At 43.8% G+C, this 24,856-nt stretch overlaps 3 protein-coding genes across 3 annotated transcripts; all 3 read right to left on the reverse strand.

Annotated features, from left to right (window-relative positions):
• Positions 1-11: 11 nt before the first annotated feature.
• On the reverse strand, positions 12-4,222 carry LOC129188060 (gastrula zinc finger protein XlCGF57.1-like). The gene is made up of 3 exons (XM_054788055.1): positions 3,898-4,222; positions 3,468-3,674; positions 12-2,154 (listed from the first exon to the last, which is right to left on the reverse strand). Exons 1-3 carry the CDS (start codon positions 4,133-4,135, stop codon positions 758-760), a joined length of 1,842 nt encoding a protein of 613 aa, XP_054644030.1. The 5' UTR covers positions 4,136-4,222; the 3' UTR covers positions 12-757.
• An 8,037-nt stretch (positions 4,223-12,259) lies between these two features.
• On the reverse strand, positions 12,260-16,440 carry LOC129188061 (gastrula zinc finger protein XlCGF57.1-like). The gene is made up of 3 exons (XM_054788056.1): positions 16,117-16,440; positions 15,687-15,893; positions 12,260-14,374 (listed from the first exon to the last, which is right to left on the reverse strand). Exons 1-3 carry the CDS (start codon positions 16,352-16,354, stop codon positions 13,062-13,064), a joined length of 1,758 nt encoding a protein of 585 aa, XP_054644031.1. The 5' UTR covers positions 16,355-16,440; the 3' UTR covers positions 12,260-13,061.
• Positions 16,441-18,847: 2,407 nt separating this feature from the next.
• On the reverse strand, positions 18,848-24,727 carry LOC129188055 (oocyte zinc finger protein XlCOF22-like). Its single transcript, XM_054788044.1, has 3 exons — positions 24,394-24,727; positions 23,964-24,170; positions 18,848-22,886 (listed from the first exon to the last, which is right to left on the reverse strand). Exons 1-3 carry the CDS (start codon positions 24,629-24,631, stop codon positions 21,439-21,441), a joined length of 1,893 nt encoding a protein of 630 aa, XP_054644019.1. The 5' UTR covers positions 24,632-24,727; the 3' UTR covers positions 18,848-21,438.
• Between the last annotated feature and the right edge of the window lie 129 nt (positions 24,728-24,856).

Genomic DNA, 24,856 nt, shown 5'->3' on the forward strand with positions numbered 1-24,856 from the left:
CCACTTTTGTTTTGCTTAAATCTTTGGTCCTCATCAAAAATACCAATTATTTAATTTTTTAAACTTTAAAATACCCATTTGATTAAATTGTGTCACTTTTTATTAAGAAAAACACACATAAAATGGGTAATTTTCTGTACAGATACATACTACATAGCCACTGTTGCTGATATTGATACCAATACTTTTTGAATTGAATTTCTCAAAATGTCATGATTTAGTCATTTTGCCTTTTAATGTGCTGATCATGATTACGATCAGAAGAAAAACACCTGACACAAATGTTAGGCAAACAAAAAATATGTAATACAATAAAAGACAATGTAACAAAATAACAATGATTCCCTTTTATTACTTACTGCTCTGTGACTCGAGTACTCATTCACTCCAACGAATGACTCATAACTAACTCCATCCATCCATCCATCCCTCACTCATATCAAACTCAAGTCAGCAAAAGAAATCTAATCACTACTTTCCAGCCTTGCGATTGGCTGGTGACCAGTCCGGGGTGTACCCCGCCTCTCCCCCAACATCAGCTGAGATAGACTCCAGCATACCTCCTCGACCCTAATGAGGCTTAAGCGGCATTGAAAAAATACAGTACATGAATGAATGACACTGGAGACCACATGTCAAACTCGTGCCAAGGAGGGCCGAGACACTGCAGATTTTCTCTCCGAGTTCCTCCAGCAGGTGATTTAATTGACGAGTGCCTTCAGTTAAACTGAAGGAGGTGTTGACCCCTGCTAGACCATCAGTGACTCTGCATGTGTCTATTCAAGGAGGCCTTCCAAGGAAACGTGTCACCACAATTTGAGCAACTAAAGGGTTTTTCTCCTGTGTGTGTCCTCATATGTAATACCAAAGTTGCCTTTTGTGTGAAACTTTTAAAACAGATTGAGCAGGTAAAAGGTTTTTCTCCTGTGTGTATTCTCCTGTGGATAACCATATTCACTTTGTAAGTAAAGTGTTTACCACAGTCTAAGCAACTAAAAGGTTTTTCTCCTGTGTGTGTTCTCATGTGTGTTACCATATTTGCCTTTTCAGTAAAACTTTTGCCACAGTCTGAGCAACTAAAAGGTTTTTCTCCCGTGTGTGTTCTCGTGTGTGATACCATATTTGCTTTGTGACTGAAGCCTTTACCACAGTCTGAGCAAATAAAAGGTTTTTCTCCTGTGTGTGTTCTCATGTGTGTTACCAAGTGCACCTTTCGAGTGAAACTTTTAAAACAGTCTAAACAAGTAAAAGGTTTTTCTCCTGTGTGCGTTTTCATATGTGATACCATTTGTATCTTTTGAGTGAAACTTTTACTGCAGTTTGAGCAAGAAAATGGCTTTTCTCCCGTGTGCGTTCTCATGTGTACCACCATACTTGACTTTTTAGTGTAACTTTTACCACAGTCTGAGCAAGTGTAAGGTTTTTCTCCCGTATGTATTCTCATGTGTGTTTTTAAGTCTGAGTTTCGAGCGAAGCTTTTACCGCAGTCTGAGCAACTAAAAGGTTTTTCTCCTGTGTGTGTTCTCATGTGTGATACCATCCTTGATTTCTGAGTGAAGCTTTTCTCACAGTGTGAGCAACTAAAATGTTTTTCTCCTGTATGCGTTCCCATGTGTCGAGTCAAACAACGTTTAAGAGAAAATCTTTTATCACAAACTGAGCAGTTGAAATGTTTTTTACCTGCCTTCTTTTCAGAGCATTCAGAGTGTTTGTTGTCAGTGTGAGTCATCATATCACCTGACGTTATGTCGTCACTATCTGACAGTGGAGCTAAGAGGTTGTCTGCTTGTGATCCTCCACAGTGGTCTCCATCAGCTTCTGTTGTCATGTGTTGTGTTGAGCTGCTGCTTGAAGGCTCCGCCTCTCTCTTCTCCTCACTTGGACTATGATGAAGCTGTGGTTTGTCTTCATGGTCTTCGGTCTTCACAGAGACACCAGTCAGTGGCAACCTGACAAAACCAGCCTCCTTCGATCCTACAAGATGCTCTCCCTCCTGAGTGATCAAGAGTTCATCCTCTTCCTTTTTAACACAGGGGGGCTGTGCCTTCTCCTCTTCCTCTTTAACAGGCTCTGGCCCCTGCTGCTCCAAAGTGGAGCTCCCCCCCTGTGGCTGGGGGGGACATTCTTCTTGACCACCAATCAGCTGCTGGATGTCTGCAGGACACAAACAGGAATTATTGTGGAAGCTGACTGTGCACTGTAAAAAAAATAGTAAGCTCAGTTACCAGAATTCTACCTTAAAAATAACAGTGGAACAAAGCTTGATGCTTCTTTCAATATTTTACAGTAAAAGGTTTTTTTGTACATAGAAATAAACTTTATTTTGTGTGTAAATTGCAACCATGTCTGCCATGTGGAACTTAACTGCCAACACATGCCACGAAAACTATGTTGTGGGCTTTAAAAAGCTTGAATTCAATATGGCGTTTGGAGAACAAACACTTGAGGGAGTATGGCAAGTTTTCGAGGCTCATGGTGTGATCATCCGTCCTGGTCCCTGTTTAGCTAATTCGGAGATGGCGTCACCATTAATTTAGAACCGAGGGAGCCCCCGAGGAGACACGGAGAAAAAAAATGGAAAGAAAAGAGCATTCCCTGATGATATTATCCATCTATAAGCGAGATAGCTTTTCAGCTGAGGGAATACGCAAGGTATGTCCACACAAGCACCAGGAATAAAATGCGATATGAAATTAATAATTGGGCTAATGTCAGCCGGCGTACAGTACTCAGCACGTTTTCTTATATTAGAATATTTGCTGGAGGAAGAAGCACCCTGAGGCATCAATCAACTGGAAGAAAACGCCTTTATTCGAACAAGGAAGAAATTGTACAAGAAAAAAATGAAAAAGGTCGCCACAAAATATGTTAACACTGCCATCTAGTGGTCACAACCAGATACAACAAGAAGCTATATTTTAAAGATGAATAAAAGACAGTTGCTCCACTTTATTTATTTTTTAAATGGATAAGTGTTAATATTTCAAAGTTGTGCAATGTTGAGCGTCGATAAATGAAAAGACTAGTAGAGTATATTTAGTATAATAAATCAGTGTTAACGTGCCCATTATATGCTCAGCATCATTCTGTCAGCAGTCCCCCTCGCTCTATTGGCGGCGACAGTGTTGCTTTTACCAGCCATAATGTTTTGGGAGCTCCTCATAACGCTCCATAATAATTACTTAGACATTTGCTGTAAAATACACCGGCCGGGACGGCTACATTTTTGAGCGGGAGTTGAATAATAGGACGTCAAACGCCCACTTTTATGTGAACACGCACTGAGAACACAGCCGGGAACCACCAACGTTCTTTCAGGGCTTTATAGTCGAGATAGGTGTGTCCTGTCACGTGCATTGTTAGCTCCCACATGCTAGCTGTTTTCCTTCTCTTTAGAACGCACAGAAAAGAGAAAGACAAAATTCCAAAAAAGCAGTAAGTAGAAGGCTCGTGAACATGAGACATACCTTCAACCTGCAGGACAACCTGCGTCTTGCAAACATCTTCCAGTTGTTGTCGTAGTCGCTCGTTCTCCTCTCTTGTTGGAGAAAGTTCCTCCTCGTGCAATGTTATCTGTAGTCTCTCGTTATCTGCAGCTTTCACCTCCGTGTGTCCGAGATGTAATGAGGGTGCCCAGTCTGGATGGCTTTCATCCATTTCATTAGCAGGTCTCCCTGAAAAACACACACTCCCCTTATTACTTTTAAAACTGTGTACATTGATCACGGTTCTTTCGTTCATTCTTGAGCTTACAAATCACTCAAAGTCAGCAGACAACGTGTTTTATTCCCAAAACACGGTACTTTGTTCGGTGCCCTCAGCTAGCTTGGCTAACGCTAGCGGCCTACTAAATGCTAGGTGTGAAAGAGCAAAACACATGCTTTGATTCAAACTTACCAGTGTGAAAATGCCGTGAACACACCAACATGTGTCGGGTGATGGCGTTGAAAGTGATGTTTGGTCGTCTCACGGCTGCTATCCAGGCCATTCGGCGTCTCTTTGTTAGCTCACAGATCACAGCTCCTTGGCTTTGCTTCCACGTCGGAAATGAGAAAAATCTCCCCCCATCCTTTTTATTCCCGAAGCGATCGCGTGAACGATTGTGGCAGTTGATAACACAACACGCTTGCATCATGCTTTTCACTTATTACAACAAAAAAAAACCCACAATGGCAGCGTCGAGCTTGCATCCGGCATCAACAAAACTTCCCATTTCCCTCGAAGCCCACAATGCAGCGTAGTTACGTCATCCGCGCGACGTCGCTCTCAAACACGTGTATATAATCACGTTTTCTACTTTTCCCCCCAAATCGTTTAATCAACTCCAGTCAAAATGCTAAATATAGAATTAAAAATATATAAATTTTACCCATTTAATGCCCATTTCATATGTTACCGTCTTTAATTTTGAAAAATCTACATAAAACATATTTTCCATATAAAAAATGTTAAGAGGCTTGGGATTATTAACTATATGTATATATTAGTAATAAAATAGGTAGAATTTAAGCACTGTTATATTTTTTCATTGTCATTTAAAAAAAAAAAAACAATGACCACCCTTTCAGTTTGATGACAAAGTCCACTCCAAAAAATTGCTATAAAAACAAAACAGATTCAAATTTTTTTCTCCATTTTTATTTTGCTTCAATCTTTGGTCCTAATCAAAAATACCAAATATTTAACTTTTAAGCCTTTTAAATACATTAAATAAAAATTGTGTCACTTTTTTTTATTGAAAAAAACACATAAAATGAGTAATTTTCCATTTAGATTGTAGGTGTGGGAAAGGGGTAGTGGTTCTTTAAGAGTTGGGACACCATGGAAAGATTCCGGTCAGAGAATCATTTAATCATCTTTATTATGTAGGTGGATGGGCTCTTTAGAAATGTGTGTTAGTCCATTGAAATTGGGTTTGTCCAAAAGAGTGGATTTGTCCAAGTAGCTGTGTGTCCAAAGGCTTGTATGTGTGTGGTCTAAACAATAGGAACACATGAAATTACAACCACAAGCACATGGCTCAGAAGTGTACCCCAATCACACCACTCCAACAAACTAGCTTTCATTTAGCTTCCTATACAGCATCAATAATGCAACAACAAACACTCCTAATGCAGAAAAGAATCATCAAACTCACCTTGTTGAGTCGTACAACGCACACCAAGGATGGACATTTCATACCCCACATGGGAAGCAAGCTCATACTAGCAAACTGCTACCAGTGCTCAGCTAGCTCCTTTTGTAAGAACAATAGGTGCGATTTCCCACTTGAACACTGGCCGTGCAGATGCGTCCATTGGCTCCGAGATGGGTTTAAATAATCTTTCCCACAGGCCACAATGATCGGGGGAGTTGAGGATCCATTATCAGGACGACTTGACCAAGCAAGAGTGTCTTGCCCTCGTTCCTCCACTTGCTACGCTCTTGCAGCCCTGGCAGGTAATGTCGGCTGAAAGATGACCAAAAGCCATCTGCAAGGGTTTGGCTGTGCCTCCAGCGTCTTCTTCCTAAATCACTCGGGTCAAAGATGGCTTGAGGTAGAGATGAATCGTGACGACCCATGAGGAGGAGGTTAGGCGTGAGTGGGTCTGGATCTGAGGCATCTGAAGACAGGTAACCTAGGGGTTTAGCATTCATTATGCCTTCAACCTCCACCAGCATCGTCAATAGGACGGGTTCAGGAACAGTCTGGTCTTTTAGAACGAGTCTGAGGGCCATTTTAATGGATTTCACTTCCCTCTCCCATGTGCCCCCAAAGTGCGGTGCGCTTGGAGGATTGAATCGAAATGAAATCTGGTGCACCGCTAGTTGCTCTCTCAAGTGAGTTGTCATTGAAGCGAATGCTTCACGTAATTCACGTTCCACTCCAACAAAGTTAGTCCCATTGTCCATGACAAATTCAAAGGTTTTGCCGCGTCGCAAAATGAATCTTCGTAGGTACAACAGAAAGGCGTCTATATCAAGGCTCTCCAGTAATTCCAAGTGCAATGAACGAGTTGTCATACATTTGTAGATTTGTATTCGTATTGTACTTTATTTATCCCCAGCAGGGAAATTCACTTGTTACAGCAGCAAGCAAGATACGCAAGTAAAGAATACATAGTGACTACAAAATGGTTCAGGTGTTGCAGGTGTTGTAGAGCCTGACAGCGGTCGGTATGAAGGACCCCATCTTTTCTCCCTGCGGCGCCCAATTTTCACTTGGAAGGATCCAAAGCAACCAACGCCGGTTGAATAGAAAGTTGGTTTTTGTATTCGTAGTCGGGTAGTTGGGTAATCAGCCATCTTGGGAAAGTCAGGTTTGCCTTTCTATCGTCGGCACTCCAGACATGTATTCTGATGCTTCCACACTGCCTCTCTGCCTCGTATAATCCAAAATCTGCGCCTGATTTCAGCGAGAACTCTTTCCGGCCCAGGGTGGAGCAATATCTCATCTGTCTCCTTGATTACAAGCTTTGTCACGTGATGCCTTGGGTCCATGATGATAGGGTGAATCATATCTAGATCTATGCCTTCTGCATGTCGCAACCTTCCGCCAACTCTGAGCAGCCCTGTGACTTCTTCATATTCTGGCGAAAGTGATGCAAGGCGGCTATTTGAGGGCAGAGAACGTCCAGCTCTGAGAGTCCTTAACTCCTCAGGAAAACACTCTTCTTGGACTCGTTGTAGCATAAGCTTCTCTGCCTGCAGGAAGTCAGCAGCTGAATGTGATGGTGTGGTACTGGCGTCAGCCGCCCCGTGAAGGGAACTAGCTGTCTCCTGAAGAAGCTGCTTCCAAGTGGAGCACTTCCTGGCGTCAGGAAGCTGAATGAGTGAAGTAGTGGAAACGGTTCCAACAAAGGCAGATTTCCTCAGCTCTGTGGCATCTGGTTCCAGCTCCAATGAAGGTATAGTGGGCCACTCCGTCTTGGGCAGGCAAAGAAAATGTGGGCCTTTGTTTGAGCGATGTCCTTGGATTATCTCCTGCAGGGTGAGTCCCCGAATGATATCGTCTGCTGGATTGTTCAAAGAATCGACATAGCGCCACTGAGCAGGGTCTGTCAAGTTCTGAATTTCTGCGATGCAGGTCCCCACAAACACTTTGAAACGGCAGGATTCTGATTTAATCCAGTGTAGCATGGTCGTGGAGTCTGACCAGAGAGTGATGTTCTTGGGAGGTATATCAAGCTCAATCCCAATCAACTTGGCAAGCTGTGCACCTGTAAGTGCGGCGCCGAATAGATAGCTGCTTTTGGGGTGCCACCCGGGATCTGGCAAACACAAAGGACACATGGAGGTGCTGATTGTCATCTACCGTCTGCATGTACACCACTGACCCATAGGCACGTTCAGAGGCATCACAGAAAATGTGATTGTGCCTGGTTGAAGTGTCAGTGTCAGCAGTAGAGTCTGCATAGCAATGTGGCAATTTAATGTGTTGGGTAGAGGAGATTCCTGCTCTACAACTCCGCCATTTGTCAAGTAGTTCCACGGACTGGATCTGGTCATCCCAGACAATGTTAGAAATGCACATGTCTTGGATAAGCACCTTACATCTCGTGGTAAATGGCAGGATGAATCCTAAAGGATCATCGAGCTTGGCCAGAACACTGTAGACATTTTGGAGGCCGGCAACTGAAGAGGGAGTAGCATAATGCAGGAAACTGAGTGTGTCATTCAAGCAATCCCAGCATAATCCAAGAGTGAGTTCATTGATGTTTTCACTGGCTTGGGTTAACCACAGCTCACTACTAGCTGACTGTGCTTCAGGAGGGAGGTGAGCAACAACTTCTGGCAGATTACTTGCCCACTGACGGATATCAAAGCCTCCCTTGCTCAAAAGTGCACGCAGATTATCTATCAAAGGCTTGGCATCTTCAGCCTTCTCCAGACTATGGAGGCAATTGTCCACATAGAACGAGTGCTCAATCACTTGCATAAGCAGGGAGTCTGGTGGCTCATGCTCCCTGACATGCTGCTGTAGGGGGTACACTGCACAACAGGGGCTGCAGGTTGTACCAAAGGGTAAGACTTGCCACTCAAAGATCTGTGGACTAGATGTTGTCTCCATGCTCCGCCACAGAAATCGAAGGAGTGGTTTGTCGCGAGGCAGTAAGCTAATTTGGTGGAACATCGCCGTTATATCTCCACTTATGGCTATAGCATGGTGTCTGAACCGCAGCAGGACCCCAATCATGGTAGGGCCCAACGTTGGTCCAGGCAGGAGTTCATCCTTCAGAGACTGGCCATTGTAAGTGAAAGAACAGTTGAAAACTACTCTGTCCTTTCCATTGTGGTGCACCATGTGATGAGGTACGTACCACGACCCAGTGGTCTTTGCTGCATCCTCTGGCGAAATCTCTTCAACATATCCTGTTTGTAGAAGCTTGTTCATTTCTTTGCAGTAAGAAGCTGCACGCAGAGGGTCTTTGGCCAACCTGCGTTCAATGCTGCGTAAATTTGGCATTACAGCATCTGGAGGTGCACATAGCATAGTGGCTGGTTGGGGACGTAGCAGAGGAGTAGCATAGCGTCGGATTCCGTCGACAGATACATGTTCCGAGTCCATCTGTAAAAGGGTGAGCGCATGTTGGTCTTGCTTGGAACGAGACGCAGTCTTCTCACTGATACATTGGAGAGTATCAATCTGCCAAAGACGTTTCACATTCTTGAGAAGTTCAGTATATGGGGATTCAGTGGCAATGTGCAGACAGGAAAGCTCATTGGAAGAGACAGGCATCACAGAAGGGCCTTGTAGGGACCAGCCTAGTCTTGTACAGATGGCTATGGGACCACCAGATGGGCCTGCTCGCACTGGTTGTGTCGGAACAAGGAGCTGCGGCATATCAGATCTGATAAGTAACAACGGTTGGGCTCGATGGATCTGTGGCAATGGAAGTCCCTTCAGGTGCTCATAGCGGTTTTGGAGTGCAACTACTGGGTATGTGTGTTCGGATAAGCTCAGGCTTTCAGCTGTGAAGGCGTTTCCAATCCAGTATTTCTTGCTTGGCTTGGAAAGGGGGGAAACGTGAAGATCGACTGAAAACCCAGGGAGCTCCTTCACCTCTTGCTGAACAGTTGTCAAGTGAAGCATTTCAGGGTGCTTCATAAGTTGTAGCTGCTATACTGCTTGCGGAAGGATAATCGTTCTCTCAGAGCCGTCATCAAGCACTGCAAATGTCTCTAAGGCACGGTCTCCATGATGTAAAAGCACTCTTCCAACCTTTAACAGGACTCTTTGGGGGCTTCGAGGCTGCTCAATGTAGACTGTGGGTTTCTTGTTGCTCACCATTAGGATCTGCTGAGATAATTCTTTGATCAGGTCATGTAGAACAGTGAGGTGAAGCTCTTTGCACATTTTGCAAGGTCGTTTAGGCGTACAGGCTGTAGCTTTGTGGCCGCGACCGCATTTCCAACATCTGTCGCCTTCTTGGATTCACTTCATCTCAGCGGTAGTCAACTACTTAAAGTCCACAGAGGAGTTGAGATAATGCTGCAGAATGGACAATAAGGGCTGCCTTTGAAAGCTGGTGGCTTTGGTTGAGTGGTGGCCTGGCTTTTTGCTGTCTCCCCTGAGCCAAGGAGGACTGACACTGTCTTTTCTTTGGGCTGTAGTTCCCGTTTAGCAGGAGGAGACCAGGAGTTGTAGAGTTGAGTAGCTCGGCTAGCTAAGCGCTTAGCTTGAGCCTTCATCTGGAGCCAGGCTGAGAGGTCTGGCAGAGTGTAGGTTTAGTCAGTACCTGGTTGTAAGATGCCACGACAAAGACAATATTCCACAAATCCGTCCAGTGTGAGCAGGAGGTATCTTACTTAAAAGGCGGTCGACGTACGAACCACATTTGAGCTCACATCCAAGGGGTCCCTCGAAAGTCCGCAGCATACCAACTAGGGACTGAACTGAAAGGGCAAAGGTGTCGAACGCTTCTGGATCCCCAGCTTTGATGGGTGATGAGTTCAGGATTGCACCCAATTCACTTTGCACCAGTTGCCTAGGTTGGCCATATTTGTCTTGCAGAGCCACTAGTGCAGCTGTGTAAGGTCTGGTGTCATACATGTATGACTTAGCTAACTGTAGAGCGCTAGGGAATTTGAGCTGACTTAGAAGAACTTGATATTTATACTGCTCACTGAGGTGAGGGGGACTATTCATCAAGTTGTCCAAGGCCATCTTAAGGAGAGCGAATTCACTTTCCCGACCAGTTTCGAACAGTGGAAGTACTGGTTTGGGGATGCCAAAGGATGAAGCAATCGGTGTCTCTATGCCAGGGTAGGACCAGGATGGCACTGCTGGGACTTCAGTTGCAGCTGGTAAAAGGGGTTGAGCACAATTGAAGGTGGTGGAGCAGCTCTAACCGATGTTTGTGGCATAGTGCTTCTTGAGCCTATAACTGAGACCCCTGTATGCTGGGACGGGAAGCTAGTTGTGGCAACAATGGCCGTGGTTCATGGCACTGTAGCTGCATAGGTGGTTGTCGAAGCTTGATTAAATGGGACTGGTGCATACTGACTGGCAGAGGAGACCAGTACAGGTGGGGGTGCAGACACAGGAGCTGCAGTGGATGCCAGTGTAATAGGAGCACTAGTCTGGACACTCGTGACAGGCTTGGTAATTATTACTAATGTCTGTGTCGTAGGAGCGACAACAGGAGGTTGCACTTGAACTGGGAGTGGATGCTGGTGCAGTGCTGAATGCTGGATGAGGACGGATGATTGAAGAGGGGGCCCTGGAGTAGCTGTCAATGAGAGTAGTGGCGTGTTGAAAGTGGGCCGAGATGACAATGTTGACCTTGCATTATCCTCAGATTCTAACAGGAAGGACTTAACAATCTTGGCAATGTGCACTTCTCGTTCCAATTTCTTTAGGCGTTTGCACCGTCCCATCTCCCTCACCATACTCTCTTTGGCTGGGTGAGCTTCCTCTTGTAGCCTCTGCCCTTCTCAAGATTGTGCATCCAATCTTTCAGCCTCCATATCCGCTTTCCTTTCCTCCTCTATTTCCTGCTTTAGGTCAGTAAGCTCCAAACCCTTTATTTGCTCCTCCAGCGCAGCTACATGAACATTGGTATCTCTTGAAGCAATTGACGCCCATGTGAAAGTCGAGAGGACCGTAGTGAAGAAGCAGATGATTGGTAACTCGATGCACTCCTCGCTCTGGTTGGCCTTGGTTCACCGTATTTTCCTACAGGAAGTGAGGAGGCTTGGGCGCCAGGCAGCTAAGAGGGAAGGAGAGTGATGTCATATTGGGCCAAATGCTGTGGAAGACGACGATCTCTCTTGGGTCTGACAGAGGGCAGCTGTGAATCAACCTGTGATGACTCCATAATGTTCAATAGTGGGACTCTATCCGGCTCAAAGGACCAATGTGGGAAAGGGGTAGTGGTTCTTTAAGAGTTGGGACACCTTGGAAAGATTCCGGTCAGAGAATCATTTAATCATCTTTATTATGTAGGTGGATGTGCTCTTTAGAAATGTGTGTTAGTCCATTGAAATTGGGTTAGTCCAAAAGGAGTGGATTTGTCCAAGTAGCTGTGTGCTCAAAGCCTTGTATGTGTGTGGTCTAAACAATAGGAACACATGAAATTACAACAATGCCAAATAAAGCAGCCAAATAGCACTCACATGACACAAATAAAGGCATGCACAGTACACATATCAAGTCATGCTAAGAGATGATGACGAACATGCTAGTCAGTGAGCCAGCTAGCAAACAACCACAAGCACATGGCTCAGAAGTGTACCCCAATCACACCACATCCAACAAACTAGCTTTCATTTAGCTTCCTACACAGCGTCAATGATGCAACAACAAACACTCCTAATGCAGAAAAGAATCACCAAACTCACCTTGTTGAGTCAACGCACACGCACAACAAAGGATTGACACTTCATACCCCACATGGGAAGCAAGCTCATACTAGCAAACTGCTACCAGTGCTCAGCTAGCTCCTTTTGTAAGAAGGTTGCATTCAAGTGCATCGCGTACCTCCCACGAACAATTTGCTGCTGCGTTCATGGACACTTGACACTTCACATCACAGAAAAGGCTACAAATGTTCTACTTATAACAGACATCGAAGTTACACAAATAGACTTTCAGACAGTAGGGTTGGGCGATAATGTTTATAGAATTATTCCAATAACAAGAAAATAACTTACACCGGTATAAATCATTTTAAAACCGAAAAAAGCAGATTTGATGATGTGTGTTTTCCTGCAACTGTGTGCCGCAACGCACAGTATTGACGCATTTGGGCTTCGCGTGTACCACGGCGTGGTCCAGCGGTGGCGGAGAAAAAACAGAGCAGAGACAACAAAAGTATATAATTATTCCCTTTTATTACATACAATTGTTTGAGCAAAATCAAATGGAATCATCTGTGACTTGAGTACTCGATTCACTTCAATGACTCACAACTAACTCCATCCATCCATTTTCTATGCTGCTTGTCTTCACTCGTAACTAACTCAAGCCACTAAAAGGATTAATATCACTAATTTCCAGCCCTGCGATTAGCTGGTGACCAGTCTGGGGTGTACACCGCTTTTTGCCCAAAGTCAGCTGGGATAGGCTCCAGCATACCCCCACACCCCTAATGAGGATTATGCGGCATGGGAAAGGAATGAATGAATGAATGAATGAATGACATTGTAGATCAGGGTTCTCAAACTCAATTTCACTGGGGGCCACTGGAGGTAGAGTTCGGGAGAGTTCACAATAACGCTAAAGGGCCACCCCTCCCCCGGTCCATGTGATAACACCACTGTTAGTGCAGTGTTGGTGTTTACTTGCCCCTGGAAGCATGGAAGTAACACTGAGCTTGCCCAGATGTGGCGGGCTGCAGTTACACTACTCTGATGTCCAGTCGCGGGCCGCAAGATACGATTTGGTGGGCGGCAAATGGCCCGTGGACCGCGGGTTTGAGACCACTGCTGTAGATGGAGGGCCGAGACACTGCAGATTTTCTCTCCAACCAGTTCCTCTGGCAGGTGATTGAATTAACGGAGCTCCTTCCCTCAAACTGAAGGAGGTGCCAATCATGGAAATCATCTGCTTCAGTGCGTTTGACACCCCTGCTCAACCATCAGTGAATCTGCATGTGTCTTTTCAAGGAGGACTTCCAATGAAATGTGTGACCACAATTTGAGCAACTAAAAGGTTTTTCTCCCGTGTGTGTTCTCATATGTGATACCAAAGTTGCCTTTTGTGCAAAACTTTTCATACAGTTTGAGCAAGCAAAAGGTTTTTCTCCTGTGTGTGTTCTCATGTGGATAACCATATTTACTTTGTGAGTGAAGCGTTTACCACAGTCTAAGCAACTAAAAGGTTTTTCTCCTGTGTGCGTTCTAATGTGTGTTATCATATTTGCCTTATCAGTGAAACGTTTACCACAGTCTGAGCAACTAAAAGGTTTTTCTCCTGTGTGTGTTCTCATATGTGATCCCAAATTTGCTTTGTGGGTGAAGCTTTTACCACACTCTGAGCAAATAAAAGGTTTTTCTCCTGTGTGTGTTTTCATATGCGATAACATTTGCATCTTTTGAGTGAAACCTTTATTGCAGCTTGAGCAAATAAAAGGTTTTTCTCCTGTGTGTGTTCTCATGTGTGATACCATATTTGCTTTGTGAGTGAAGCTTTTACCACAGTCTGAGCAATTGTAAGGTTTTTCTCCTGTGTGCATTCTCGTGTGTGTTTTCAAGTCTGAGTTTCGAGCAAAGCTTTTACCGCAGTCTGAGCAAGTGAAAGGTTTTTCTCCTGTGTGCGTTCTTATGTGTGCTTTCAAGTCTGAGTTCTGAATGAAGTGTTTACCACAGTGTGAGCAACTAAAATGTTTTTCTCCTGTATGCGTTCCCATGTGTCGAGTCAAACAACGTTTAAGAGAAAATCTTTTATCACAAACTGAGCAGTTGAAATGTTTTTTACCTGCCTTCTTTTCAGAGCATTCAGAGTGTTTGTTGTCAGTGTGAGTCATCATATCACCTGACGTTATGTCGTCACTATCTGACAGTGGAGCTAAGAGGTTGTCTGCTTGTGATCCTCCACAGTGGTCTCCATCAGCTTCTGTTGTCATGTGTTGTGTTGAGCTGCTGCTTGAAGGCTCCGCCTCTCTCTTCTCCTCACTTGGACTATGATGAAGCTGTGGTTTGTCTTCATGGTCTTCGGTCTTCACAGAGACACCAGTCAGTGGCAACCTGACAAAACCAGCCTCCTTCGATCCTACAAGATGCTCTCCCTCCTGAGTGATCAAGAGTTCATCCTCTTCCTTTTTAACACAGGGGGGCTGTGCCTTCTCCTCTTCCTCTTTAACAGGCTCTGGCCCCTGCTGCTCCAAAGTGGAGCTCCCCCCCTGTGGCTGGGGGGGACATTCTTCTTGACCACCAATCAGCTGCTGGATGTCTGCAGGACACAAACAGGAATTATTGTGGAAGCTGACTGTGCACTGTAAAAAAAATAGTAAGCTCAGTTACCAGAATTCTACCTTAAAAATAACAGTGGAACAAAGCTTGATGCTTCTTTCAATATTTTACAGTAAAAGGTTTTTTTGTACATAGAAATAAACTTTATTTTGTGTGTAAATTGCAACCATGTCTGCCATGTGGAACTTAACTGCCAACACATGCCACGAAAAGTATGTTGTGGGCTTTAAAAAGCTTGAATTCAATATGGCGTTTGGAGAACAAACACTTGAGGGAGTATGGCAAGTTTTCGAGGCTCATGGTGTGATCATCCGTCCTGGTCCCTGTTTAGCTAATTCGGAGATGGCGTCACCATTAATTTAGAACCGAGGGAGCCCCCGAGGAGACACGGAGAAAAAAAATGGAAAGAAAAGAGCATTCCCTGATGATATTATCCATCTATAAGCGAGATAGCTTTTCAGCTGAGGGAATACGCAAGGTATGTCCACACAAGCACCAGGAATAAAATGCGATATGAAATTAATAATTGGGCTAATGTCAGCCGGCGTACAGTACTCAGCACGTTTTCTTATATTAGAATATTTGCTGGAGGAAGAAGCACCCTGAGGCATCAATCAACTGGAAGAAAACGCCTTTATTCGAACAAGGAAGAAATTGTACAAGAAAAAAATGAAAAAGGTCGCCACAAAATATGTTAACACTGCCATCTAGTGGTCACAACCAGATACAACAAGAAGCTATATTTTAAAGATGAATAAAAGACAGTTGCTCCACTTTATTTATTTTTTAAATGGATAAGTGTTAATATTTCAAAGTTGTGCAATGTTGAGCGTCGATAAATGAAAAGACTAGTAGAGTATATTTAGTATAATAAATCAGTGTTAACGTGCCCATTATATGCTCAGCATCATTCTGTCAGCAGTCCCCCTCGCTCTATTGGCGGCGACAGTGTTGCTTTTACCAGCCATAATGTTTTGGGAGCTCCTCATAACGCTCCATAATAATTACTTAGACATTTGCTGTAAAATACACCGGCCGGGACGGCTACATTTTTGAGCGGGAGTTGAATAATAGGACGTCAAACGCCCACTTTTATGTGAACACGCACTGAGAACACAGCCGGGAACCACCAACGTTCTTTCAGGGCTTTATAGTCGAGATAGGTGTGTCCTGTCACGTGCATTGTTAGCTCCCACATGCTAGCTGTTTCCTTCTCTTTAGAACGCACAGAAAAGAGAAAGACAAAATTCCAAAAAAGCAGTAAGTAGAAGGCTCGTGAACATGAAACATACCTTCAACCTGCAGGACAACCTGCGTCTTGCAAACATCTTCCAGTTGTTGTCGTAGTCGCTCGTTCTCCTCTCTTGTTGGAGAAAGTTCCTCCTCGTGCAATGTTATCTGTAGTCTCTCGTTATCTGCAGCTTTCACCTCCGTGTGTCCGAGATGTAATGAGGGTGCCCAGTCTGGATGGCTTTCATCCATTTCATTAGCAGGTCTCCCTGAAAAACACACACTCCCCTTATTACTTTTAAAACTGTGTACATTGATCACGGTTCTTTCGTTCATTCTTGAGCTTACAAATCACTCAAAGTCAGCAGACAACGTGTTTTATTCCCAAAACACGGTACTTTGTTCGGTGCCCTCAGCTAGCTTGGCTAACGCTAGCGGCCTACTAAATGCTAGGTGTGAAAGAGCAAAACACATGCTTTGATTCAAACTTACCAGTGTGAAAATGCCGTGAACACACCAACATGTGTCGGCTGATGGCGTTGAAAGTGATGTTTGGTCGTCTCACGGCTGCTATCCAGGCCATTCGGCGTCTCTTTGTTAGCTCACAGATCACAGCTCCTTGGCTTTGCTTCCACGTCGGAAATGAGAAAAATCTCCCCCCATCCTTTTTATTCCCGAAGCGATCGCGTGAACGATTGTGGCAGTTGATAACACAACACGCTTGCACCATGTTTTTCACTTGTTACAAGAAAAAAAAAACAAAAAAACACAAGGGCAGCGTCGAGCTTGCATCCGGCATCAACAAACCTTCCTGTTTCCCTCCAAGCCTACAATGCAGTGCGGTTACGTCACATCCGGCCCCTTCGGCACCGCCATCACGCCAATCACCAGAACCTTCCTCTGCCCGGCCACTGAACTCTAAACTACGTGGAATGCGCGTCCCTGCTGACCGCATGAAGCCATTGTCGGAAGAATGATGTTCCAGCTGACAAAGACTATTTTCTAATTAATCTCATTTTAATTTTGGCAAAATTCTACATCCACAAATGTACATTTGCCAAAGTGAAACCCCTTTTTTATGTTTTTATGAAAGAAGTGAAGCTGTACCTCAAATTGATATCCTCTGCTAATAACAAGAAAGCTATCAAGACTATAAATCTGTGCTCCCACTTCAATATCCTTCATTCAGTTTAATTTTCATTGCTCATGTTCCCTGGTGTATCTTACTTTAATTACTACTATTATCTCCTTTTTTCTTTAAAAAAAATGTATTTATGTATCACTTTTCTGTTACATTTTTATTTCCTTAATTTCGAGCTTTCTATGACTTGTTGTGTGTTGTTGTTATCCAACTGTTATTTATTTGTTAATGCCCATGTCTTGACCCTATGTTGTTGCAAATTCTAAGGCATTCATAAAGTTGAATGAAAAAAAATTAAAAAATGAAGCCATTGTCGGCCATCTTTCTTCACCCAAAAAGCCCACACGCTTACACATACATGTATCTTCATTCACTACATTTATTATGGTTCGGTATAAAAATTAACACGAATTAACAAAAATTCCATTGAAACAGAGTAAATTTACTAGACCCAAATGTCAAAATTTCTCTCTATGGTGTGAAATTACAATGCATAACAAGTCAATTTCAGTGTTCACAAGGTATTTGTTATGATAAGGATCTACGTAGTATCAAAGTTAAATGCTAGCATACCTTTAGAAGATGATCAGGAAAGTCAAATATTGTTGGAACTGCATTTTGTCCTAATCTAACAGTCTGGCCGGTCCTGTCCAAGTTCTCCTCGGTGAAATGACTTGAACAGAGTTGCGATCTGGCTGCAGGAATCCACCTGTCTCTCCGCATATTTACTACCCATTGCTTTAGAAGTTGAGCATTGCAGTGTGGAAATCTAAAGGAGAATAAGGGCTCATTTACAACTACTTAGATGAAAAGATGCTTACAGATTTAAAGTATCTATTTTTATTAACTATTTTTATTTAACTTTAATTCCTGCTATTTCATATTACAGTCGTATTAAACACCAAATATTTGTTTGGTGTTATAAATTATTTGTATTAAAGTGTAAGTTTGTATGAAACTGTCGTGGTAAACAAATTATTAATACAGTATGCCGCAGAACGCGTCAATCGCAGTCGGCTTTCTTGTTTTGGGTGAAACAACATGGCGACTTCTATACTTCCGGTGGCTTCAGGTCTCCAACGTGCAGCAATAGATCTAAAAAAAAATAATAAAAAAAACTTTTTTTCTCAAATCTTCCAATCAACTTCATTCCTTTAACCCTTTAAATGCCCATTTGATGACGTCACTGTTTTCTTACTACATACTTACACAATACAATATACAAAACACATACAATAACATCCCATTATAACCACATCATGCATTTCCTCATTTGGAGGTCATGTAATCTCTTATGTTTTGATAGCAGTTTTATCGTTTTTGTCCTCAAAAATCCTCAAAGGGTCTGTTTGTGTTTACAGAGCAGACAGCGACGGGGACACGGCGGAGAGCAAGCTTACTATGAAAGTTCTGCAGAAAGTGATGTTTGCGGGCCTTTGCTTTCATTCGTTGTCGTTTTTGTCTGATTGCAAAACATGTCGAGAAGGCTGTCAGGGAAGTGAACAGGGACGTTCACGTACGCATTCAATGTTTCATACTTGGTTATACTGTAAGTGCCACATCCTTTATTCATGTGCACTGTGGCTGTCTTATTCAGTAAAAACCTGGCAAATCCACTTATGTTTTATGAGGTGGTCTCCAAAGGTGTCTGTGCCTCACCAGCCATGAACCTCACCCAACGTCACTGCGTATTGCTAAGCTGTAAAGCAGGGGTCTCAAACCCAATTTCACTGGGGGCCGGTGGAGGTAGAGTGTGGGTGAGGCTGGGCCGCATCAAGTCTTGGGAGTAGGGCTGAGAATCTCAGGGTACCTCACGATACGATACCATTCCCAATACATCCATGTGATAACACCATTGTTAGTTCAGTGTTGGTGTTTACTTGCCCTTGGAAGTATGGAAGTAACACTGAGCTTGCCCGGATGTGGCGGGCTGCAGTTACACTACTCTTTGATGTCCAGTCGCCGGCCGCAAGATACGATTTGGTGGGCGGCAAATGGCTCGCGGGCCACGAGTTTGAGACCCCTGCTGTAAAGTCAATCACAGACCTCCAGATATATACGTGAGTTAAAATCACACTCAGCTTTATTGACAATCTTTCAAAATATCAGATTACAATTCCAGTGCTCAAGTGTGGTAAAAATCCACACAACCCAGCAAACAAACGTTCCCCACCACACGCCGCATGAAGACTGTTCCCACTTTCTGGTTACTCCGTCAAACAATCAATCAATCAAGGGGTGGTTTCGTACATTTTAGCGATCTAATGTATCTTATTTAGGATGTATTGTGTAAAACGAAGACATGAACAACATCTGAATGCCGACCCCCCATCCACCAGTTCAAGCCTGGAGTGTTTCCAGAGAGATGATGACATGGCTGTTTGACGTGTGTGCTAAAAGGCAGTGCTAGCATGAATTCACTTGAGACAAATGTGCACATTAGCACTCAATAAGTCATCAAACTTACCTTCATGCATTCCCACATAGTATCAGCATTTACACCACATATGAGGTGAAAGAAAAATGGTAAAAATACAGTAGTAGTCTATCTGTGCATGAGATAAAGTTAGCACACCCGCAATGGACATGCGTCAAGTGAGACGGATGTAACAGAGAGAATCCGGCCACTTTTCAAAATAAAACATTAAAAAAAATGAAATAATGGAAATTATGTTTTCTTTCTGTGCGGCCACGGCCCGGGGGTTGGGGATCACTGCTCTAACGGACACATTGGAAAACAACACTCAGATCTTGTCAGACACATCAAAAACTATTAGGTGTTGCATTCAGTGTCGATAATAAAATACAGCATCAGACAAAATATAGTAGGGGGGGGCTTAGGTTTTTATTTGGAGCTGACAGGCACAGAGATAGATGGGGCAATGAGTGACCCGTGACTAACTCATCTATTTTCTATGCCGCTTGTCCTCGCTCATAACAAACTCAAGTCAGTAAAAGGAATCAAATCACTACTTTCCAGCCCTGCGATTGGCTGGTGACCAGTCGCCCCGCCTCCCGCTCACAGTCAGCTGAGATAGGCTCCAGCATACCCCCATGACTAGTGGTCGACTGATTGTCAGCATCGGGGCTGATATTTGGAATTTTGACACGTATATCGGTACCGGCCGTTATTTAAATCAGACGGACCGATATCAAGAAATCAATTTGAAACTGGGTTATTTCGGCTCAGATGCAGCCACGCCCCTCTCCCGCTCTCTCTCTCCTGCCGACTGCGACTTCTGTCTCCAGCATTGCTCCAACCACGGCGCCGTCTGATTGGTTAAGCAAGCCGCAGCACGCGTTAATGGCAGAGCCAGAGCGAAGAGGGACGTTTTCTCGTGTGGAGAACGTCCCGAGAGCAAAAACACACGTGAAGGTAAGTGCAGAAAACGCTCTCGAAATTGTAATAAGTATCCCAGCGCTCCACATCTCACAACGGCGACTAACGTTACAGTGAGAAGCAGAATACCGCAAAGGGGGAGTAAACATTAGCGGCAGCTCTGCTAGCTCGTAGCACATCCTGACATGTCTGTGAATTACTTGAAAGAAAGCTGCTGATAATGTCGACAGTCAAACAGTCTGTGATAGTAAAACCATGTGTGTGACTGTGAGAGAGCGAGAAAAAAGTCAATTCACTTGTTTTATTTGAGGGAAACACGCCAAGGTGGAGGCTGGTTAACGTACCGTAACTTTAGTTTGCCGGTCTGGCTCTAAAGGCTCAGCAGAATGTATGCAATGTGGAGAATAGTGTGCGTTTGCGTGCAGGCCACATGAAAACTGTACAGCTCACGACTACTATAATAACGTAACGTCAAGAGCAGAGTAAACACAAGCGGCAGCTTTGCTAGCTCGTAGTGCCTCGCGATATGTCTGTGAATCCCTTGAAACAATGCTGTTGGTAATACCAATGTGGAAGCAGTCCGTGATTGTAGGACTGTGTGTGTGTGTGATTGTGAGAGACTAAGAAATTCAATGCAGTCTTGTTTTGCTGCAGGGAAGTACGCCAAGATGAAGGCTGAAATAAAATTCAGAGAGCTAATCTATCAGTTTTTATTTAACTTAACAAGAGTTGCTGCTGAGCTCCCTGTACTTTTTGTTGCGTTTGAACTTAAAACAAAGATAAGCTATATAGAAATGTTACCTTATTTACTGTGGAAACATTTCAGGGAGCTACAGTATTTATTTAACTTTTTATTCAACTTCTAAGAGATGCTTCTGAGTCCAGGAACTCCACGCTCTTCTGGAGCTATTTTTCTATTTGTTTGGTTAAATAAATACTGTATGCTTAAGGCAGTTCAATGAATTTAAGTGTTTTTCTATTAGTCAACATTTTGACGTCAATTTTTACAGTTTTACTGCAAATGAATATCGGCTCCAAATATCTGTTATCGGCCTCCTTAACTACTAATAATCTAACTAATAATCTCAACCCTAACGAGGATTATGCAGCGTAGAAAATTAATGAATGAATGACACTGCAGACCACGTGTCAAACTCGTGCCATGGAGGGCCGAGACACTGCAGATTTTCTTCCAACCAGCTCCTTATCAAGGTGATTTAATTGATGAGCTCCTTCCTTGTTGTTCATGAAAATCACCTGCTTTAGTGACCGGCTGGAAAGAAAACCTGCAGCGTCTCGGCCCTCCACAGCATGGGTTTGACACCCCTGAGCCTCAGTGACTCTGCAAGTGACTGTTCAAAGAGGACTTCCAATGAAATGTGGCACCGCAACTTGAGCAACTAAAAGGTTTTTCTCCTGTGTGCTTTCTCATATGTGATACCAAAGTTGCCTTTTGTGTGAAACTTTTAAAACAGTTTGAGCAAGTAAAAGGTTTTTCTCCAGTGTGTGTTCTCATGTGGATAACCATATTTATTTTGTGAGTGAAGCGTTTACCACAGTCTAAGCAACTAAAAGGTTTTTCTCCTGTGTGCGTTCGCATGTGTATCACCATATGTGCCTTTTCGGTGAAACTTCTACCACAGTCTGAGCAACTAAAAGGTTTTTCTCCTGTGTGTGTTCTCATGTGTGATACCAAATTTGCTTTGTGAGTGAAGCTTTTACCACACTGTGAGCAAATAAAAGGTTTTTCTCCTGTGTGTGTTTTCATATGCGATAACATTTGTATCTTTTGAGTGAAACTTTTACTGCAGTGTGTGCAAGTAAAAGGTTTTTCTCCTGTGTGCGTTTTCATATGTGATAACATTTGTATCTTTTGAGTGAAATTTTTACTGCAGTTTGGGCAAGTAAAAGGTTTTTCTCCTGTGTGTGTTCTCATGTGTACCACCATACTTGCTTTTTGAGTGAAACCTTTACCACAGTCTGAGCAAGTAAAAGGTTTTTCTCCCGTATGTATTCTCATGTGTGTTTTCAAGTCTGAGTTTCGAGTGAAGCTTTTTCCGCAGTCTGAGCAACTAAAAAGTTTTTCTCCTGTATGTGTTCTCATGTGTCGAATCAAGTAACTCTTACAAGAAAACCCTTTATCACAAACTGAACAGTTAAAATGTTTACCTGTCTTCTTTTTAGAGCATTCAGAGTTTTGGTTGTCAGTGTGAGTCGTCATATCACCTTCACAGTCTGTATCGCTGCTAAAAAACTCTTGGATGCAGTCGTTGTCTTCGTCTCCAGGAGAGTGAGAATTTATGTCGTCACTATCTGACAGTGGAGCTAAGAGGTTGTCTGCTTGTGATCCTCCACAGTGGTCTCCATCAGCTTCTGTTGTCATGTGTTGTGTTGAGCTGCTGCTTGAAGGCTCCGCCTCTCTCTTCTCCTCACTTGGACTATGATGAAGCTGTGGTTTGTCTTCATTGTCTTCGGTCTTCACAGAGACACCAGTCAGTGGCAACCTGACAAAACCAGCCTCCTCCGATCCTAGAAGATGCTCTCCCTCCTGAGTGATCAAGAGTTCTTCATATTCCTCTTTAATACAGGGGGGCTGTGGCTCCCCCCATTCTTCTTTAATATGAGGGGGCTGTGGCTCCTCCTCTTCCTCTTTAACGTAGGTGGGCTCTGGCTCCTCTTCTTCCTCTTTAACAGGCTGTGGCTCCTGCTGCTCCAAAGTGGAGCTTCCCCCCTGTGGCTGAGGGGGACATTCTTCTTGACCACCAATCAGCTGCTGGATGTCTGCAGGACACAAACAGGAATTACTGTGGAAGCTTACTGTGACGCCGTCTTGAAGGAGACTTTGGGAGTGAGAGTACATTGGTGTAGCTCTAGCAGGACTTCGAGGTACATGAGAGAGCACTCTGTGAACCCGGTGTCTTGTTGGCCACATTGTTGCTTCAGCTTCCGTTGGACTGATGATCACACCGTCAGTGTCAAAAACTCACAGTACTCAAAAAAATGCCGTATTAAAGCTTTTTAATGTACTAACCCCACAAGATAGTTTTCGAGGCATGTGTTGGCAGTTAAGTTCCACCCGGCAGACATGATGATATGTCATACTTACAGTATTTTGCTGGAAAATTACCGGAAGTTTCTTTCCTGGTCGCATTGATTCAACAAAGCTTAATGGAAACTAACACTCCTTCCATCAACAGCAGCGTGTCTGTTTGCTACTACTAATCATGGCAGACTCCGTGAGAGCTGCCGCCGCCGCTTACTTTTGGACAAATGAGGATCCAGAACCCTATCTTTTTGAGCCTGAGCTACAGGTTTTAGAAGCTGAGCCAGTAGGAAGACAGAGTGAAGCTTCGTAGCAGATGGGGGGCAATTCATTACACCGGCATGACTTGGTGGTGTAAATGTGGAGCTTGCCAAGCCGTGCCGACAGAAATGGAATGTTCTGCTGCATTGAGTGTCATACAGTGTTACCATGGATGGAAAGGCTTCGTGTGCAGGGCGAGGAGGACATTGCTCCACGAGATTGCATCACAACGAACGAAGAATTGTTCGTGCTGACAAACCCTGCAGTGGTAGAATTTTTTTTCCACCTACTCAAAATAAACTGGAAAAGACGCCCCAGACCAGCTGGACTAGACGGACAACTAACCGTCAATGAAGTAAGTCACCATGATATCAATTGTGATACATGGGGCACATAGCACATGATATCACAACAGAGTCTATCTAGCCGTGTAAAAACAAAACATTTTTAGGGCTTTATAGCTGAAATAGGTGTGTCCTGTTAAGTGCGTTGTTAGCTCCCACATGCTAGTGCAGTTTTCCTTCAAGTAGAAGGTTAGTGAACATGAAACATACCTTCAACGTGTAGCACAACTTGAGTCTTGCAAACATCTTCCAGTTGTTGTCGTAGTCGCTCGTTCTCCTGTCTTGTTGGAGAAAGTTCCTCCTCGTGCAATGTTATCTGTAGTCTCTCGTTATCTGCAGCTTTCACCTCCGTGTGTCCGAGATGTAATGAGGGTGCCCAGTCTGGATGGCTTTCATCCATTTCATTAGCAGGTCTCCCTGAAAAACACACACTCCCCTTATTACTTTTAAAACTGTGTACATTGATCACGGTTCTTTCGTTCATTCTTGAGCTTACAAATCACTCAAAGTCAGCAGACAACGTGTTTTATTCCCCAAACACGGTACTTTGTTCGGTGCCCTCAGCTAGCTTGGCTAACGCTAGCGGCCTACTAAATGCTAGGTGTGAAAGAGCAAAACACATGCTTTGATTCAAACTTACCAGTGTGAAAATGCCGTGAACACACCAACATGTGTCGGGTGATGGCGTTGAAAGTGATGTTTGGTCGTCTCACGGCTGCTATCCAGGCCATTCGGCGTCTCTTTGTTAGCTCACAGATCACAGCTCCTTGGCTTTGCTTCCACGTCGGAAATGAGAAAAATCTCCCCCCATCCTTTTTATTCCCGAAGCGATCGCGTGAACGATTGTGGCAGTTGATAACACAACACGTTTGCACCATGTTTTCCACTTGTTACAAAACAACAGTAAGACAAGGGCAGCGTCGAGCATGTAGCCGGTGCCTCCAAGCCCACAATGCAGTGCGGTTACGTCAACTCCGCAACGTCATCCTCAAACACTTTCACGTCATTCATACTTTTCCAGCTTTCCCCCCCAAAATCAACTTCAGCCCTAATCAAAATACCAAATATGTAAATCAAATATATATATATTTTTTAACCATTTA

Source organism: Dunckerocampus dactyliophorus, chromosome 9 (assembly GCF_027744805.1).
Source record: "Dunckerocampus dactyliophorus isolate RoL2022-P2 chromosome 9, RoL_Ddac_1.1, whole genome shotgun sequence".
Taxonomy (NCBI): Eukaryota; Metazoa; Chordata; class Actinopteri; order Syngnathiformes; family Syngnathidae; genus Dunckerocampus; species Dunckerocampus dactyliophorus.

Coding starts and splice junctions, on each gene's coding strand:
- LOC129188060 (XM_054788055.1), bottom strand. CDS start 4,135: ATGATGCAAGCGTGTTGTGTTATCAACTGCCACAATCGTTCACGCGAT. Junction 3,675..3,897: donor TTCACGGCATTTTCACACTG/GTAAGTTTGAAT, acceptor TGTGTTTTTCAG/GGAGACCTGCTAATGAAATG. Junction 2,155..3,467: donor GGTTGTCCTGCAGGTTGAAG/GTATGTCTCATG, acceptor TGTGTCCTGCAG/ACATCCAGCAGCTGATTGGT.
- LOC129188061 (XM_054788056.1), bottom strand. CDS start 16,354: ATGGTGCAAGCGTGTTGTGTTATCAACTGCCACAATCGTTCACGCGAT. Junction 15,894..16,116: donor TTCACGGCATTTTCACACTG/GTAAGTTTGAAT, acceptor TGTGTTTTTCAG/GGAGACCTGCTAATGAAATG. Junction 14,375..15,686: donor GGTTGTCCTGCAGGTTGAAG/GTATGTTTCATG, acceptor TGTGTCCTGCAG/ACATCCAGCAGCTGATTGGT.
- LOC129188055 (XM_054788044.1), bottom strand. CDS start 24,631: ATGGTGCAAACGTGTTGTGTTATCAACTGCCACAATCGTTCACGCGAT. Junction 24,171..24,393: donor TTCACGGCATTTTCACACTG/GTAAGTTTGAAT, acceptor TGTGTTTTTCAG/GGAGACCTGCTAATGAAATG. Junction 22,887..23,963: donor AGTTGTGCTACACGTTGAAG/GTATGTTTCATG, acceptor TGTGTCCTGCAG/ACATCCAGCAGCTGATTGGT.